General features: G+C 39.8%; 1 protein-coding gene across 1 annotated transcript in view; it reads right to left on the reverse strand.

The window, feature by feature from the left end:
- LOC109852344 (UPF0489 protein C5orf22 homolog) overlaps window positions 1-20,160 on the reverse strand; it is a 434,876-nt gene that overhangs the window by 74,382 nt on the left and 340,334 nt on the right. Inside the window, exon 6 of the mRNA XM_020423423.1 lies at window positions 14,160-14,275. Within this exon, the coding sequence (XP_020279012.1) occupies window positions 14,160-14,275 (116 nt within the window). The remainder of the gene's footprint in view (window positions 1-14,159; window positions 14,276-20,160) is intronic.

The raw sequence follows: 20,160 nt of genomic DNA on the forward strand, positions 1-20,160 counted from the left end.
GAGTCACTGACCTCGGCCGCGCGACCGCGGCGGTGTTACTTCGGTCACGTGATTACGCGGTATATATATACATATATGCGTATGTATATGTGTAATAAAAATAACAATAGCGTGCGCGTAGCGCGCGCCTGTGTTGTGCTAGTGTTTAATAAAATAATCATGCAAAGAAAGTTACATAAAACAATTTTATACATTCGTACACAATTGTGATGATCTCAAAAATGTGTCGCAAGAAACAAAATAGAAATTTGTAGAAATGAAGACAAATTATTTTCCATATTTTAATAATGAAAAGTCAGAAAGAAAAATGTAAATATATAAGTTTATCGCAAACTAATAGTTTTATATGATAAATTAAAATGGAGATAACAAACACACTTGTAACAGTTTTATCGTGTGTTGTAACGCGTTGTGATATTAAAATTTGATGTTTCTTCCTTGAAAAATGTCTCTCAAATATCTATTTACAATCATAAACAATTTAACCTAACAAAGTATTACCGTGACTTTGTTCTAACAAAACGATAAATATTTCGTGTCATTCAGGCCAAACCAATTTCTTTCGCGGTCTTGTCGCGAATTTACTGTCGCGTCTTTACATACTGCATTTGCTATGTAAATGTATACGGGTATTCATCAGAGGCAATTGTGACGCGTCGTCACGGTGCTCGCACGTAAGAAAGTATTTTCCTTTCAAAAACTTGGTATACGCACATAGGATTATCATCGCAGGCTTGTGTTCGCGAAATACTCGCAAATTTCAACGAGGGGTGAGAGGAAGGAAAAAGGGGTACCATATGCTATCGTCGCGGTACTGACTCGCCGTGGCGATGATTGAATGCGTAATCTACGAGATGGAGAATTCTCGACATTTTGGCGGGAAAGTTGCCGCTTCGGCGGAAATTCGTTTCACGCGTGAAAAACGACGAACTGTGTTTGCCACAATCTTGAAAACGCCCACAGTCGTGCAAACGAGGGGCGTGTACGGCTGCGTATTCCGATTTAAAGATAGCTTTGCATGTCGCTAAAAATCAATCGCGTATGATAATAGAATTTGTTTTCATCGGCGTTAAATTCATCTCACAATAATAGATTCTACTTGTCTCGCAATATCGCGATTAACAATTCGATGGAGACTCTCCAAAGACTTTTTCTCGCGCAAAAGTCTTGACAGAATTTTTTGCGATACAATAGGGCAACGTCAGGAAACGTGTAACCGTTATGTGCGGCGCTAGACTTGTCATAATGGACGCGATTTGCATAGGGGACCTCTCATTATTCAAATCGAATTATGTCGACCGATTGACACGTTCTCAGGTGGTGGCTTTTCAAATTCCCAAGTTGGTCGCCACGCTGGGGGCTCTCCCGGGTTGCTTTGCTTGCGCGCGAGGTGTCGTGAGAGAGGGACGCATTTGCATACGGAATTGAACTCTTCCATTCTGGCATTACGACCCCGTCGGGATTCGGGCGCGTTTGAAGAACGCCGAACGAACGAGGTGACGAAAATATCTCGAAGAGCAATGTCTCGAATTCTCCAATAGGAACTAATTAATCTCGAGCGGTGCAAAAAGAAGGGTAAGTAGAAATTCTACTTTTAAACTGAAAACAAAAGATTTAACGAGTCAACGGAATATTTTGAGTTGCGCGTAAATGTTGATAAGACAGACTTTATGGCAACGTAATAAAAATTTACACAAAGGATAATGATTGTTAACGACTTGTAAAACTTATACGGAAACAGCTGCGCGCAACTCCAATAAAATTGTGGAGTTCCTTCTTTATTCGACGAAAAAAAAAACAAATGTTCTAACGATCTTGAATTAACAATGTTTTTTGTTTTATTTTTTACAAAAATTAACTTTATCAAAGAAAAAAGAACTTTGTTGATAACACTCCGATTCAGGTGAAGAGACGATCTCTCCTATTGACATTCTTGCTATTTCACTTCGAGTTCCCTTATCGAGAGATACGAGAAAGCAGCGCGCAAGAAATAAATTTATCCCACGTGGAGCAGCAAAATCCTCAAATTTACTGCTTCGATTTTACTGGTCCTTGTGGAATCCCCCGGTAAACGAGATTCGACACGACCACGTTTCGATGAGATCGATAGTCTCCCTTTGCCGATAGTGTAGGTACTCGCGCGCCCGTAAGCATGCAACTGGATCTACCTTCGTGTATAAGGATTCTTTACCCCTGAATGAATGCTGCCATCTTACAAAGCTGTGGAAGTATTACCATATTACAGGTTCTATCTATATTTGCCTAAAGCTAAGCTTACGCGTCTCCCGAGAGCGGTATAAAGAATGTTGTTTTCTTTTTTTTTATATTTATTTTCTCAAAAGAAACGAGAGAGCAATATGTATAAACAAACAAGCACAGACGCATATACGCTCGTACCTATCGACATGTTTTTGATAACAGACCACAACCCAGGTAGGTAAAATTATATTATAAAATTATATTACAAAAGGTCGATTATGTTTATCTACTCCGGTAGTAGGTAAACATTCGTGATACAACAAAATTTTATAATTTTCCGATTTTTCTCTGTAAATTCAATCATTTGTGAAATAATATGCGGACGGTTAAATTCTTCATATTTGTTTTGTTTTTTAGATCTTCAATAGAAAATGCATTGTAATATTACTTATATCTAAATGTAATTGCATTGTAACGTGACTGTATGAAATATGACACTGTGTGTAATACAAATAATAATATTTAAGTCTTCAGAGAACAATGCTTACATGTGTTATTATCTGCGGAATGCAGATTCCGTTTGTTTAATTTGTTGTTGTGCGATTCAATAAAGCTCCGGGAATGAGAGCTTACTCTAATATCGCTCTCGCGAGTACACGCGTTTGTCTTCGCATAAGCGGGAAAGGATTTTTTCGACGACGACGTTTTCTCTCTCTCTCTCCGCGAGCGATATCACCGAGAATTGAAAAACTCGAGAAAAATCAAGCACAATCCCGGAGCAAGCTGGTCTCTCTCCGGGGACAGCGGGTACAACGGAATCTGGACGAATCCGATTGAATTGCGCGGGGTTGTTGCGTACACACGAGTGAAACGCGCACAACAAATTCGGTTAGCCTCGAGTTACGAGGAAATTCCAACAGTTCTCTATCTCTCTGTGTGTACTCGCGTTTCTTCTCTGCGCCCGTTCCGCGGGTTACGGTGAAGGAGAGAAGGCGGATGAATACTCGCATAAGTCGACGGGACTGTTAAATCGTGCGGTAAATTCGCTTGCATTTCACTCTCTGGCGAAGAAGTCTCGAGTAATACGTCGTCGTCGTTCTCGTCATGGAGGGCGTCAGACGAACTCGAAGCTATTGGAACCGGGTCGAATCGAAGGTCTCGCCGGGGCTCCACGTCGAAGAAGAGGAGAGAAGGGCGGTTGGAAGTCTGATCAGTTTATAAGCGCACATTGAGTTATTGGTAGCTCATCTGCCTCGTCGATATCTGACTGGATGGCTCCTCCTCTTTCAGAGAGAGAAAGACTCCTCTCTTCCGCGCGCAGAGAAACTGTCTGTGCACTTTAGAGAGTTTCACAAAATATTTCGTTCCTCTGATCTTTCGTGGAGTGTTGAGATAAAATGTATATATTGCGTGCGAAAAATATATACACCTACTGCTTCTGTACTATTGTTTAAATTCTCAAAAACCATTCTTTTTATTTAAAAAATAATAAAAATTTGTATCGCCAAAAACCTTGGTTATATTTAATGCCGTGATCAATTGTTTACTGATATCTTACACTTAGATGGAAGTAGTAGCTTTCTCTCGAGTTACCTTTTGAAGCGCTTTATATATACATATGTTTGGGCGTTAATTGCGTATATCAATTTAGCTATCGTTCGATGTAGCTACTAACACGTCGCTCGATGCAGCCTGCGTGTAATAATTTATCGCGCGTGTCACATTGACAGGCGATAGAAAATGAAAGGAATAGCGCGGATTGGCAACGCGCAACGCCAACCGCATCAATCGCGACGCGCGCGCCGCGACTCGACATTCATTTACGGATGGTCGTCGCGCGGAATATTTTTCCCGTGTCACGTGAGAGCGCCGCGACTCGTCCGATGATTTCCGCGTTATTAATAGATTTCGAGTGGGATTGTATCTTCTCCGAATCGCGGTATATAACCGGTATGTATGTAAGCGACTTCGAGAAGGCGGGCGATTTCTGCTCTATCTGCAAAAACCGGTGGCAATCGCGACTTAAAGAGATATCAAACAATCTGCTGGAAAATACGCATGCATTTCACCGTAGTATAGAAAAAAAAAAAAAACAAACAAACAGTTTAGTTAAGAATAAAGTTTATTACTTAAGATCGGCCCAATGGTCTCGCGATCTGAACATGTAGAGATCCCGAGTCCGAAGTCTTAGAATTTTTTTTGAGCCAGTCTCTTTCGATCATCAAGTTGATCATTCGAACGAATTGAATAATATTCTCTTTCTCGGGTCTCCAATAATTAATTTGAGTGTAAAATTTCAAATTGAGATTCTCTTCAGTATAATTACTACATGTAGAATGAATATTTCATTGAAATATAATTTTACGTCCAGAAGTTTTTTGTAATTTTTTTGTAATATTTTATCTTTTTACTTTTTTTTCAAAAAGTTTATTACGTATGATTGCGCACAGCGCGCGCGTTGACTTTCTTGTCACGTATAAGATAAGAGCGTTCTAATGGCCGGGTATTTATTAGAAAAAAATTATTAGATATGATAAATATTAACCACATAAGTAATTCTCAATGTTTGAAATATTTTTAAAGATATATTTTGTAATATTTAGTTTCTAACTCTTTACATATAAATATTTTGTTATAATTATGTTTTTAAATAAATGTTTTGGACAGCGACATCTGTCCGATCATTGCAACATTTACTCGGTACATGTTTATGTTATACGACACACAGTTTCTTTTATAAGAATTTAACCCATTTCCTAAGCATGTACCAAGCTTCTCATCACGCCTGTAGTTAATAAATGTCAAGCTCTCACCGTCGCAAAAATAATCTCTGTTTCGACTGGCAATATTGATTTTACACGAGGAAATTAAATGACGACAATACAACGCTCATTTGTATGATAATTAATTTTAAAGCAGCAAAACGAATGATGACTGACAGTTGACATTTTGCAATGCACACACCGCGAATAATGTAACGGATAAGGCAATTGCAGAACCACCACCAACATTTGGCTCTTGGACGGTTCGTCGTTCGTCGCGCATTCGTTGTCTGAAATCGTAGACAACGCGCGAGAGGACTATACAACTAGAAGACGATCCCTGAAGTACTTTACCGAGATTGCTAGAAAAGTGTAAGGCCCCGGGAAATTGCGGGAGAAAAGGGGAGGAACAGAGAGAGAGAGAGAGAGAGTGAGATAGACGAGAAAGAAGGCTTGCCAGTTTGTCGGCCGGAGTTATGTGAGCGCAACGACGTAAATACGCGCCTTTGCCGTTCCTCGATGCAACGTTCGCCGGAAAGGCGGGGGTGAGTGCCACCAACCGGCGCGAGGAGAGATCTCGGCAAGGCGACCGAGAGAGGGCCAGATAAAGAGCACCCGAGATCTCTGCGCGTAGATACACGCCGCCGCCGGTCGGAGAGATTCGCGCGACACAAAGGGCGGCGCGCGAGACGAGAGGAAGACGGTGGTTAGGAGATAGTCGTAAACAACTGTCGAACACAATCTCCTAATGCACGCCTCTCTTTTGGCACACGAGACACTCTTTCTGCTCCCTCTCCTCCGTGCATCCAACTCCTTACACACCGTCGTCTCATCGTACATCGGTCGGTAATAGGAAGTTATATCCGCGAGATTCGCGCGACAACCGGAGGCGCCGAACCTATCACCGTCGCGTTCTCTTCGTGGCTTTTTGCCTAGCTCACACGGACAGAGAAGATCGTCGTCGTAAACGGGAGATACGTCCTCGTGACGTTCGTATTGGAATTCATGACTGTAGTTGCTGTTGTGTATTGTATCGGCTCGTAACTCCGCCGCTTCGAGAACGAGCGAGCGAGTTCAGCCTTTTTCTCAGGCTCTTTTTCGATCGAAGTCACAAGAATCACCAAAAAAAGAAAACACATTAGCTCCTTATCCACTAATCGTTTCTTCAAATGGTTTAAATCAAACTTTAATGCGATTAGAATCTTTTGCATTCTCAGAAATGGCGTATTTTTCACATTGACAGATAAAATTAAATCACGACAAATCGTCCTGTGAGTAATCTTGTTTCATTATCGCCAAGTTATACGGTAATTTTTCTTCTTTTGACAAATAAACGAAATAAACGCTATAAATCATCTCGTATATAAATCGACTCTTCCTACATGCGTGTAATCTAATGCGAATTTATTTCCTGATATATATATTCACGAAGTTAATTATTAATAATTACCATACGGAGAGTATTTCGATGATCACGCAGCGCAGCAGACCTGTATGGTAATACGAGCGATAAGATAACACTCGGAGAGATGTATCGCTTCTCGCATTCGTATTATATATGCCGACGATAATATTTTTCGATATCATATACAATAAATGACATTGCCTTGTGACATTACTCTTTCGTTTCGCTCGAGCGAGCACTATGCCGAATGCGATCGTTCTTGCTATTTGAATGAATTTAATTCGTCATGATCGGCTTAGACTAAACTTCATTCTATCTTCGAGCACACTCGAAGCAAGCTACTGTTTCGAACTGTCTGAAGACCTAATATCGCAGCCGCGTGTCTCGTGTTGTAAGTGATCGTTACGACGGCAAGAAAAAACTCGGTTGAAATAAACAGACAGTAACAAATGATAACATTCCATGTAGACACACAAATTGGATTCATCCCTTTTTGTCGAGTATCAGTTTTATTAGCCTCGGACACTTGTTAGTTAATAATGTTATTAAGCGTACGATATGCTTTCAATCAGTAGTTTTAATTACCACGCAAAGAGAATAAAATATTATTGTATTATTAAAAATGTATGTTGTATCTTTCGGAGAAAAATATGAAGAATTACAAAAACAATTAAATATGTCCCAAATACGGCTCTATTAAATATAAACTAAATTAAAATTAGGGCTTTGGGAGCTGTACGCTGAATGTACGCGCGAGAGTATATTTTTAACGTGTAAATTAATACACACAGAAAATTCGAATTGAATAACAATTCTAAAATTCATATATATATATATAAGATCTACTTTGCGTCACATACATATAAATTATTTATTTAACTTCCTAATGAAATTTAAAAAATCTCATTGCAAAATAGACACCTATTCTCGCACGTACATTCAGCGTACGTGCTCCCAAAGCACTAGTTCTAATTTAGTAAATATATTCCGTTTCTCCTTAAAAATATCGTTTTCCTTCTCTCAACAAGTATGCAAAAATGGCGCGTAGATTAAGTTGCTGTCGATTCCAGCGACAATGTGTGCTACGCTCCCGTTGTTTAATAATAACGGATCTTTTATCGCGGCGTGGATTCCACAGGACGTATACGAATTGAAACCGAGAAATACATTCCCATCGCGATAATGAATGCAGTTTTTTTTCTCTAAAAGGATTACATGCGTGACAGTATGCATATTAATGTCATTTAGTCTTGTATGACTGTGGTAATCAGGAAGCGTACGCGTGGCGATCGGCCGCGTACGGAATGAGACTCAATTAACTCAAGGGAGAATTAATTGAAGATAAAACGGATGACCGTTGGTATAACTGTGCAAAGGAACGGAGTGATGATATTAGCACAACAATCCGATATATCGACAATTTATCGAATTGAGATAATTTATAACAGTCGGGGAGAGACTTCGATATTGGACTAGTAATTTCGTAGATGGAAAACAACTTTTTTATAATGAACAATAATAAAAAGGTTTATTTTACAGAGCGTCATATACGGTCTTATAAATTTCGTTTCGAGGTTTTTTCTTTTAATTTTATCTTAGTAATTTTGACAAAATTGTTGAAAAATGGAATATTCTATAAGCAATGTGTAAAAATTTTGTTGACATTGTTCACAAAATGTTAATTAAGTATAATAAATAAGTATATAACACGCACATATACACATACACAAACACATACACTTGTTAATTATATATTCTGTGTATATAATAAATTGTGTCAGCGATTTTTACTTCTGTAAATGCAAATTTGTTTTACTTTTTTAAATATTTTGTGCCGTTTTTATAATTACCGTATATTATCAATTGCCGTTTGATAGTTGACGTGCTCACACATAGAGAGGGCGGAGAAGAAAGAATTTCTTCCGTTATGTCGGATGAGGACCAATCATCCGTAGTGACTTTGCAAGGTACTGATACCGATCCTATCGCGGATCAATTATTATGGTAACATCGGCATGCGCCTGGGCGATTCTACGGGAAGACAAACACGCCTTTGGAACGTTCATGCATTCGAAATCCATTCGTTCCTACTGCACATCTGCCGATCGGACCGAGTAATGTTTTTCGTGTAATTTTAATCGAATGATCGCGTACGCGTATATACGGAACGCGCGGCTGACGGATAAAGAGCCGGCGATTACGATCGAATGAAATTGCGTTTCGATTTCGAGTGCAGCCTGTACTTATGCTATTTTCGTATATTAATGGTAATCGAATCCTTATTTTGCGATGATGCAGATGTTACGCAATTTGTAAGTATTGTGAATGAATACATACATACTCTGCACTATTTTATTACCGTACAAATCTCACGCAATCGTAATTATTTATTCAAACGCTGATAAGACAACAAACAAATAAAGAAAAATGTATATTAAAATTTATATTACTCTAAAAAAAATATATATTAAATAATATTATATTAAATATTATACTGTAAAAATTAAACGTGTATATATATGTATACGTAAAAAACTATATGTAATATATTACAAGTATAATTAATCTATACATATTTACAAATGTGGACATGATTCCATAAATAACTACTTTGTTCAATTCGAGAATAAAGTTTCCGAAAAGAGAGACCTTCCATTACGGTATTACACGATATGTAGGCGTGCACCTGCAGCTGGTACATCTGATTTACGAGCGACAGAAAGTTAATTGTTTAAGGTAAAAAGCGATGCTGATGTATGGAAGTTGGGGGAGAAAGAGTAAGAAAAAAAAGTCGTAACGTATTATTAAATTAATCGCTGTCGTGTAATCGCGAGGCACAATTAATACGACCGAAAGTGATACATCGCGCCACCTGGAAAATCTTTTTCTCAAATTTTAGTGCACGTTATTTACGCGCTCTTACACATTAGCTTATCAACACAATACTCTAACAAGTCAATTAAAACGTTTTAATTGATTCGTTTTAACAAATGTCTCGAAAACAAATGCAATTGTAACGCAACTATAACCGTGAACGACGATAGTTTGTATGATGATTTGCGGTCGTATGTTTATACTAGTGTAAATATTTCATTATCAAAATTTGACCAGTTCTAGTCATAGTATATCCTACGCGATGTGGAGAACAGACTTTTAGTCCTGTAATCTTGAGCACAGTTCAACGAGACAAGTCGACTCTCCTTTAACGGAATCTCTGAAGAGCTGGAGGGCACTATCCGCTATATACGCGTTCTCCATCTGTCGAGAAGACAGAAATAAACTTGGTGTCTTATTTCAACGCATGCAAGACTTTTCTCTCTCTCTCACACACACAATTTTCTAATATAATAGAATTGCACAATGAGCAAAACAAACATTTTTGCATATGTTTATAAAAATATACCGGGAGAAAAGCGGGCAATTGTGCGCACGAGAGTGCAGATTTATTGGGGGAACTGTTGAGAGCCATTGATCCGGGCCACGCGCGTTACGCGGTGAAAAGGATAACTGAGGTACAATAAGATTCGAAGAAGAGAAGGTCAGTTTCCTCAAGCGATGTTTACCGGTCGCCGTTGCTACCTGCTGACCTGGTCGCTGTCTTGACGAACAATTTGATGTGTTTTTGCCTCTTCCTCTCGGTGTTTACGTCGTAAAAGAAACTAGAAACGGACATAACAGGCACTGGGGTTCGTTAACCCGTCATACAGACGTTGCAGAAATGCAATTCGCCAGCTGACGATACTTTTAACTGCAACGTACGCGGGCCACGATATCGGAGAACAAGCGAGATGGAGAAAAACATCCAACGTGACGAGCTTCCGCCGCGCTATATAGATAAAGATGGCCGATGCGGCGTTTGAAATTTTTAATTTCTAATTATTACGATCCTGCACCGACCGTCAATATATGCCGCGCGTGTGCAGACCTTATGTCTCGATAGATCGCACAACTACGGCCTTTAGTTATGGGTTGCGATAATTGCCAATTTTCATGGACTCTCGTTTTGGTTTTTCTACTAGAACACATGTCGGTTGTTTTCTATAGTCGCAGTTTATACTCGCAATAAAACTTACACGATGCACATGTAAAATATACTTTTTATTAAAAAACAAAAAACAAAAAAATAAAAACATGTTCTTCGTATTACATAACGTGCGTTAGCATGTTGAAAACTGCAGCAATTCGCATATGACGTTACGAAATAAAAACACGCAATTTTGCGCGAGATACGTTTGTGGTTTCTTTTAGAAAGTTCAAAAAATTATGCTGTGCAGCGGTTGCGCGGTAACTTTTAACACGCTCGTGTCGCATAGACAAAGGCTCGATTTTAAAATCCACGCGGCGAGGTTGTGGAGGTAGTCTTAAAATCCTGGTCCATCTGCGCTACGGCAGAGATCATAGAGAATGCAGCTCGTGCAACCAATACCCACTTTGTAATCCGTGCACAGACGCTTTCCTACACAGATGTACGTGGTGAATCGCAGGTAGAATAGGATAGGGTATATATACGTAGCGTAGGCAGGCAGATTCCTAGGTGTGCGCCGTCGTCTTCTGACCGCGTTGCACATGCGAGCCAGGTATCTGATTCTCCAACGGAAGTCCCGTTCTTGCTCAATAACGCGGACGATCTGCCGGGAATAATAATTGTTTTCACGGGCAGAGAGAGCTGATTTGTACATACGAGAGAGCGCGCTGGAATCTCGAGACCTCGTCCTACACGATGAGAGTACAACATTTTGTTCAATATAAAATTGATCTCCATCCGATCAGAAACAATGATACTCAATCGCATTTTTTCTTCACAATAGAGAAAAATTGCTTTTGTTTTAAATGATCTCGATGTGGGAAGATAAAAGTGATTTTTATCACGCCGGCAACTATATATATCTACACACACACACACACACACACATATGTATTGCTTCTAATACTAAAAGTCCCAGCTGGCGAGTGTGAATAAATTCCCCGCGCGCGCAATACGCGTCTGGGGATGCGTCGACGGATCGCGATGAAATATGATCAGAGCGTGATAAGAGGAGCAATATAAACTCTTAATTAAGAGTTAATTGTTAGTTACGGGCAGAATCCATTATATCTCACATATGTGTATTCAGATATCGAACACAACTCGTGAGAAAAGTAGAAACTGATGTAACTGTATATCACTATGATAAAATTATCGATAAAATATTACAATTTCACATTTGCTTTTTATAAATGAGCATACGATATGTGTGTAACGCATTATTTACACGCGTATTATTTATTTAGAACGACGAGAACAACAAACCATCGGACTTCAACGTCAATATATTTTACGTCAGTTCATCAAGATTAATTCTCGATCACAAAGGAATGATTTTGTCGACAATTTCACCTGCCCCATGTGCGACATCATATCTGGCGACAGGTATTGCACCTGTAACACACCTGTATCCGATCGCCCGATTTGGAAGAAATTTATCGCTTCGCGCCGATTATCAGAAATTTATCTGTATTATCCGGAATTATGATGCAAGATTTATTGTCGATATAAATTGACGCGTTTTACGACATTTCATTGTGTTGTTAATTAAATCTAGTCTGCGAAGTATTGTTACGTCAATATTTACTTCTTTCTTTCTCGGAGCAACGTTCGTATATATATTTGATATTAATCATCGTATTATTGAATTCGATATATTTCGATATATCAAATATAATAATATCAAGATTGTGTATGGAAAAGTCAATAAACAATTTTGAGGAATATCTATCACACGCGTTCTTTAAATACACAATCAGAGAAATGTATTGTTTGGAAATAGAAAGAGTAGGAAAATGCTGGTGAATCGCAGACGAAATTCTCGTGAAACGATAGTTCGCTTAATTATCGATTGTTATGATTATTACAAGCGAATAATTGGGATTTACGGTGACCACAATAATCATACTCCAGCGAAAATGGCCGTGAATGAGAAAAGTAGATAGGAAATGAGGGCGAGTTCGGTTTTAGTGCACTCGGGGAGTTTCATTTAATTATTATTTACACCGAAAGATCACGCGATATTGTCAAAAGAAAGGAAAGACACGCCATTTGTCGGCGATAAGTAAAGGGGAAAGTAGAGGCGGGAGAATGTAAGGGCGTACAACTGATTTAGAGGACTAATTCGCGACACTTATCACCGCATCGAGATACGGCATTGAGTCACGCAAGTTTCTAAATTCATTGCTCTGTCTAAACTGCATACGCAAAAAACTTTAGTTCTGCTTTTTTCACGCAAAAAATACATAATACTTGATTTTTGCGCTGTGTAAACTAACAGATCGGGTAACTACTTTCTATACAAAGAAAAGAGAAATAAATTATATATATATATATATATTCTATTATATACATATAATTATATATCTTTTTCTCGTTTATTTAATTTTTATATCCAATTTCCATTAAATTAAGAAGAAATAAACAAGTCAAAAGTCCAGATTTTTATACTGATTTTTTATGTAACGTTTTATCAACTTTTTTCACTTTTGGAACAATTTCTAATGCGTTTTACTTATATATCAATCTTGAATAGCACACGCAAAAATGAAGATATTCATAGAATTGCGCGACCATCGCGCGAAATCTTATCGGCGAGGAAGTATCAGCTTTATAATGCTGTTGTAGCATATTGTACGTATATCTACATTGCAATATCTACATTGTATAATCACTCAACCCGTTAAGAGCAGTCGTGTACTTTGGCACACTAAATTCAAAACGGTCTGTACTTTATGGAAGTATATCGCATTTATATCGTGTCTGGCGCGCAAACCGCATGTTCGACACACCGCGCGCGTGTATGCACCTTGCGCATTCGACGGTCTCTCTTTCCGCGCATCGTCAGACGTGGAATGCCGGAAGTTTCAATACTTCCATCCAGTGGTGTAAAAGCGACTCTACTACATCAAACAGTCCAGCGTGCAATATAAAATCGGCGACAGGCCGTGAATTCGTGACACGACGCTCATAAAAGGATTTATGCGCGCGTACAAGAGAAATACGAGTCGAGACGTTAGCTCGTTACACATTGGTATTATCGACGGAGAACATCGTGTGTACGCGACACTTTTTTCCGAATACCGGAAATTACGTATGTCACGGTCCTAATCGATTTCAAGCTTCAGAACATATCGCGTTAATAAAATTTTAACACGTGCAAATTGTCCGTTTCATTTCAACATCGTTTTTTTTTTTTCATGTTGCGTCATAAAGTTGGTTAACACGCGTTGTTGTTATTTCTTTCCCGTATGTTTTCCACACTCGCGTATCAAAGAAGGACGCACGCAACGAACAAAAATCCCGGATTGATCCGGTAGCAACTGCGCTCAGACGCGCTCGCTTGGTCTGTGAATCTGCGGTGGATCCGATATCGTAGGAGAAAGGATTGATCGAGGAGACATCGGAGAGGATGAAGAGGCGCAAAGGTTCTGGTACACATATAAAGCGGAGACGACAAAGAAACTGCATTGCCGCGCTAAATCTCGCGAATGTCAATTCAACCGCGTAATCAATCTTCAATAGATACGATTGACTTCTTTTTAATGTCATTTCTTGTGACGTTGATGTCTCATCGTTTTGTTAATCACACGAGACGACGTTACGAAACACACTACGTGCGAATCGTAGATATCTTTTTGCACGTAAGGTCCATCTTTTGTACGTTACCGAGTATATTATTATTTGTGATTGCATAAATATTCTTACATGGTCAGAAAGATATTATTAAGAAGTTTTGCTTCTCCGTAAAAAGATCGTGCAGACTCACCGTGACGTTTTAGGCCCGTCGTAACCCTTCAGAGAACGATGTTCGTCTAAATAGAAGAAAAGATTCTTCAACTCCGAGAGCTGTTGATTTCTCTCGGTCATCGATTCTTTCAGAACCTGAAATGCATAAAAAATACATACAAACGCACATGTATATAACTTGAAATTTTATTTTAATTATATAAATTTCTTGTATCACAGAGAAGGAGAGAAGACCTCCCTGTTTCGTGTAAAAAGAGAATTGCGTCGGGTTTAATCGTGCCAATTTTGTTCTCCACTGTGCACAGTATGGGGCAAACCGAAAAGCAAAAAATAGAAGAAGAGAAAAAAGAGAGAAAAAGAGAGATAGAACGAAAAGGAGAGGGTCGAGTAGCGCGGACGAGCAAGAAAAAAAGGGAAAAAAGAAAAATCGGGAACCACCGCTCCTTGAAAATAAAATCGGTTTTCCGATAACTGGTTATTTGCTCACACAAGTGGCTCGCTGACTGGAGCATGGAGCGAGCACGTCGGAAGCGGTTTTCGCGTGTAATATTATCGAGTTATCGGTAGGATAGGAGAGCATTGATCGCCGGGATAGAAGACAGGGGGAGAGGGGGAAATGGACGAACGTGAAGAAAGAGACCGAAAGAGGATGGGAGGGAGAGGAGGAAGTTGGTGGATAAAATAGCATGAAGAGAGGGAAAGGGAGACGCAAGAGATAGACGAATGTACACTACACGAGCACAATATATCCACGTGATTACAATATGTCGGTGCTCGAGAGACCAATATCAACCTGAAGTCGACTCAGCCAATGCTGATAATCCCTATTGTTGAAGCCGCCACTCGACTTGCCTCTCGCGAACGGGATACATACCTACATATATATATATATATATATGTATATACACCTTGTTTCAAAATTTCGAATGGCTTCAGCGAGTACCAAATATAACGCTCTGATGAGACGAAGAGGATGTTTTGCACGGTAGAAAATTCCACCTGAAATACCGTCCGTGTGATTCACAACGGGGGATTTGAAAATTACAGAAACCCGGACGCGCGGAACTTTCCCAATTTTGAGCACGTCGCGGAGAATCGCGAGGAAATTTTAACGACGGTATCTATCTTCTCCACTTTTGATCCCAGTCATTCTTATAGAGCTCCGAAGAATATCTCTCCGAATGAAATTCACGCTCATGTTGATAAGTGACTAGTGATAACAAGCGTGCTAGTGTATATATACACTTACGTACGTTCGATCGATGTTATTCAACCGCCAATTATATATAATTCGAATTTCAAAGTGGTTTTAAATCATTTCTGTCTAACAAAATATACAATTAAACCAAATAAACAAGACGGTTTCATTTTTTTTTGTATAAATTGAAAAAAAAATTTTAATTTCTAAAAAAATAGATATATCTGATCAAGTGTGCGTCATCTTTTTAACTTCAAAATCAGTCTAATATAAATACTATTTGTCTAATCACTCATTACAGATTTGCGCTTGTATGTGCCAGTATGTCGCATTAAAAGAGAAGTCAAAATGGCGAATAAATGGATGGCAAAAATAACAAAACTTGTCCTACGTTTATGCTCCCCGTTGCCAGGCTGTACACGCAGGCGGACGCCTTCCACACATCCCACACGAAAGACGACGATGACGGCAATAACGGCGGCGGCGGTGGCGACGACGACGACGATAATGACAACGACGGCGGCAAAGTTCGATTCTCGGTCTCTTTCAAAACAATTACGCATTCTCACATGCGCCTAGTCTCCCACATCGCCTACTCTATCGTCCTGCCGCAATATACAATATAACATATAAGTGCCCACGACCGGTTCTCTGTCAGATCACGACAAATGCGCGCGATTTACTTGGGGAATTAGCATAAAGAAAGTTTCATTATATACGTATATTATACGTAGAGGTGTGTTTCCTCATTTGTCGCGGCTGATTTATCGCCCTCGATCTGACGATTACCGTATTTGTAAGAGATTGGGAGTAACGGCGCGACAATTTCTCCGCGCGCGAGATCGTTTTACCACGGTACTACCGTACACAACCACTTGAATTTCTCGTTATTTCAATTCAACTCGACACGTAACAATTCTCGTAACAATCGAAGATACATCTTTGATCCGCGGGCTATATCAATTATCGAATTATCTATTGTAATGCGCGTGTGTAACGTATATGCATATTATCGTAACTTCGCGTGTGATAAACCATCGATTTAATTGGTCTTGAGGTATGTAACGCGAAGATAAGGAAAACGCCGCAGGATATACCGGAATTACAAGGTGCACGCGAATATAATACGAATTACATAAACGTAATATGAAAAACATAATTTCAAGGCCGGAGATTGCAACATCGGCGCTAGTAACTGGAACTGCTTCTTACATCGCCGATATTTTATCCCGAGATCCGTTGATCGTCGTTTTTCTCGCAGTGTTCGATTTTTCTCTACAATCGAAGTACGCGGTCTTGCGAACGCACACGATACGTATCGGCGAATATATAACCTGATAAGGAGCGAGAGAGCAGACGCGATTACTTCGTAATCGTCTCTCGAAAGAGGTTGTCCGCGATTACAGCATTAATTAACGATGAAACAAAAAAATAGTTGCGATGCGTTACGTGTAGTCGGATTACACACCTTTGATTCACAATCCTGTATCGCGGGAAGAAAGTTTCTTTACGCAGATCTTGCAGATATCATTCGGCGAATCGTGTGCTTCGCGCACTTTTCTGCCGATTCGAAGTGCAACGATAGGCGTAAAAAAGAGTTTTACTCGCTCGCTGTTTGAGAATTCTCAGTAAAATTGTCTTCGCGCGCCTTATCCTAAGTAGTTTACGGTTTATTGTATCTCGAAACGCGCCTGCTCTTTCGATAAAAACACGAGAGAGCGCTTGTCGAAGCTCGAGTGTTATCGCACGAATTCAAAGTGTGATATCTTTGAGAGTGCAACACTTACGCAACAATTTGTCTTGACTTGTTCAAAGAGATTAAAATAAATTGCATTTCCATCTTAATGCTTGTTGTTTTTTTGCAACTTCTTTCTTTTTTTTAGTTGGATTTAAAAAAATGAATCCTTACTTTCAAATGAGTTGTGTCGTCGTTATCATTTGCGAATTTTAATGCCCCGTTGCCTTTATCCCCGTCGCGTTTTTTCGGTACGTTGAAATTTTACAGCGAAGTAATACCGCCCACCGGTTTTCGCGGCGAAAAACCCTATCCGAGATTTCTCGAATACGTATCGTGTATTTCTGGCTGCCGGCGTGCTCGTCTGCAAGTATGCAAGTAGGCGCCAAAGTGGATGCGCGCATAAATTCGCTCGCGGTACGTTTAAAAGATGTGGAGTGATTTCGAGCGTGCGCTGCATAACAGCAGGAGAAAAAGGTACACGCGCGCGCGCGCGCGCGCGTTTTCGTATTACATTCGAGTAAACGCGCGCGTCTCTCCGCGTGTGTATATATTGTAAAATATACTGACGCAAATATTGAAACTCCCGTACACAACGTGTGCGTGTGTATGTGTGTGTTTTTCTTCGCTCGCGCAACCGCGCCCGGTTACACGCACTGCAAAACATTAATCACAAGTTGTTGTTGGCAATAATAAGCGTATCCCCGATAAAATATGCGGTTGTGATATTTAAAGTCGGCAACGACTATTGTTTGCATTTTGAACATCCTATCCTTTATATTTTGTGCTCGCCCGTGTATATACGCCCGTATAGATTCACGTCGCGCGAAATTACACGACTTGCCGGATGTCCGCGATCACGACAAGTGACACGAAGAAATTGGTGGGATTATGCACGTCTACTTTCACTAAGCAGATGGTTATTTTCTGGAAGTGTATACCTATATCCGTTCGTGTGATAATTGCCGAGTTGACGGTCCGTTGCGCGATGCAAAACAACATGTTACGAATAAAATCTTATCGTTGTTGAGTTTGTAGCGAGACGATAATTGCAGTTTACAGAAACGTGACGTAATTGCCCGCAATTTGCTGTTACGATTTTTGTAAGAAACGAATTTAGTCGAAAATAAAATCTCTGAAATGGTTTTTTAAATAAATTATACATTACAAAATCGCACATTGAATATCGGAAAAATTTTCAACTTAAATCTATCGGGTTTAGATCATTGGTACAGAAATATATACATATACAGCATATTCCCTTTTATGCAGATCATATAACTGCGGATAATTTCAAGTCAATGAAGCCAAGGTCTTAAAAATTATCTGATCTAATAGTCATCTCCGATGGCAACGCAGGGAAGTCCTTTCAAAGTCGGATGAGATTGACGGATGATCGTTTCTAATAACTATTACCGATGGCAGGGTGATATCCGCTTTCTTCTGCGATGATCATTACCATAATCACATTACGTGTGACTGCGCGTTCTGAACGCGCGTAGGCAGATCTTGTGTAAGTAGGATAAACAGACGAGTTGCGTGCGAACACGCCGTCATTGGAATTTTATCCTACGGGGCACTGCGCATCCGAGAGAAAGAATAAAAAGTACGAAAACCACAAAATAAAACGACGCACTGTAAATCTTTCTTTCGTTTTTTTTTCTCATTCTTTTCCCACTCGTTTTTTTTACAAAGCGTTAACTCTCTTCTCCGACTTTGTTACAAATTGCACACACTTTGAGGATTAATATGATAACGTTAATGTCCGTTAATTATCACGTACTTCCTCCGTATCTCGTTAAATAATTGTCTAAGTCTTACGCACGATAGCCTTGAAAGTGTAGATAAGTTCTCGATCTACGTAATAAGGCGTGTGTCTTTAGTTGTGAGATAAATATGTCTGTGTTGTGATTCGAGAACAATAAAATAATGGAATTTAATGATAATGCGAGTCGTTACGTGTGTTGAATATTACTTCAATAAATTAAACTTCATAATTATATGTTCAATAATATAAATATATAAATTGCCAACGGAAACAGCAGAATACGCACTTAGAGGTATTCGGACACGCAAACGTCATATAAAAAAGAAAAAAAACAAGGCCCTTTTATTTAACTCTCAACGAACTATTATTAAGACGATAAAAAGTATAAGCAATTACGCGAGAGAGCCGCGGATTCGGCCGTAAACGCGGACTCTAATTGTCCGCTCCTCCGGCCACTAAAAAATTAGGCGAACGTCTCCCACGGAGAAAGCCGGCGTTTATGCCGAGAGAGCTTCGAAAATTGCGCACAGATAAAGGTTAACTGCACCTTATAGTCGGGGCGCAGGGATAGGATAAACCAAGGAAAGGATCGTTACGGCTCATTAGCCTTATCGCCCTGTCCATCGCGACTTCGCGTCTTTGCGCCGCCGCTTCATACGGCAAACAACGCGACACCGCCGTCGCGCGCGGTCTCCACGATCTCGCGAATATCGGAATTTTAATAAAACATCAATTTAACGAGACACACACACACACATACACGAACCATTTCGTGACGGCGCCGAGTCACATCACATTGGCGAACACTCGACAAAAACTCCCTCAATCGATACGCAACAGACAGATACACACACACACATCTACGTAACACGTTTATTCTCGTGTGACGTAAGACAATAAATTCCGTAAACGAGACCCATGCTCGATCAAAAGGTCGCCGCGAAACGGAACGGACGGAGGTATTCTCCGCGTGATTTATGCACCTACGAAAGATCGCGAAGATCGTCGTGACTGATTTCAAAGAGACAAGTGGAATAAATGCCTGCAGAATACCGGGATCAAGTTCCATGGAAATCTGTATCGACGTTTCCACGTCTCGCGGATTCTTTTTTTTCTCCCTTCCCTCCTTTTCCCCTAATCCGTGTTTCCATGTCTCACTTTCGTCCGTACGATGGGAAATTTATTAATCGCGATCGAACGTTCATCGTTTTCCCGCGCGAACATACGTTTTGCAAACGGGACTTGCAAACATGCAACACTCTGTGCAAATGTAATGACTCGGAATAAAAACAATAACAAACAAAAAAAGGAAATATAAT

This window comes from Pseudomyrmex gracilis, unplaced genomic scaffold (genome assembly GCF_002006095.1).
Source record: "Pseudomyrmex gracilis isolate BER0280 unplaced genomic scaffold, ASM200609v1 scaffold_28, whole genome shotgun sequence".
Taxonomy (NCBI): domain Eukaryota; kingdom Metazoa; phylum Arthropoda; class Insecta; order Hymenoptera; family Formicidae; genus Pseudomyrmex; species Pseudomyrmex gracilis.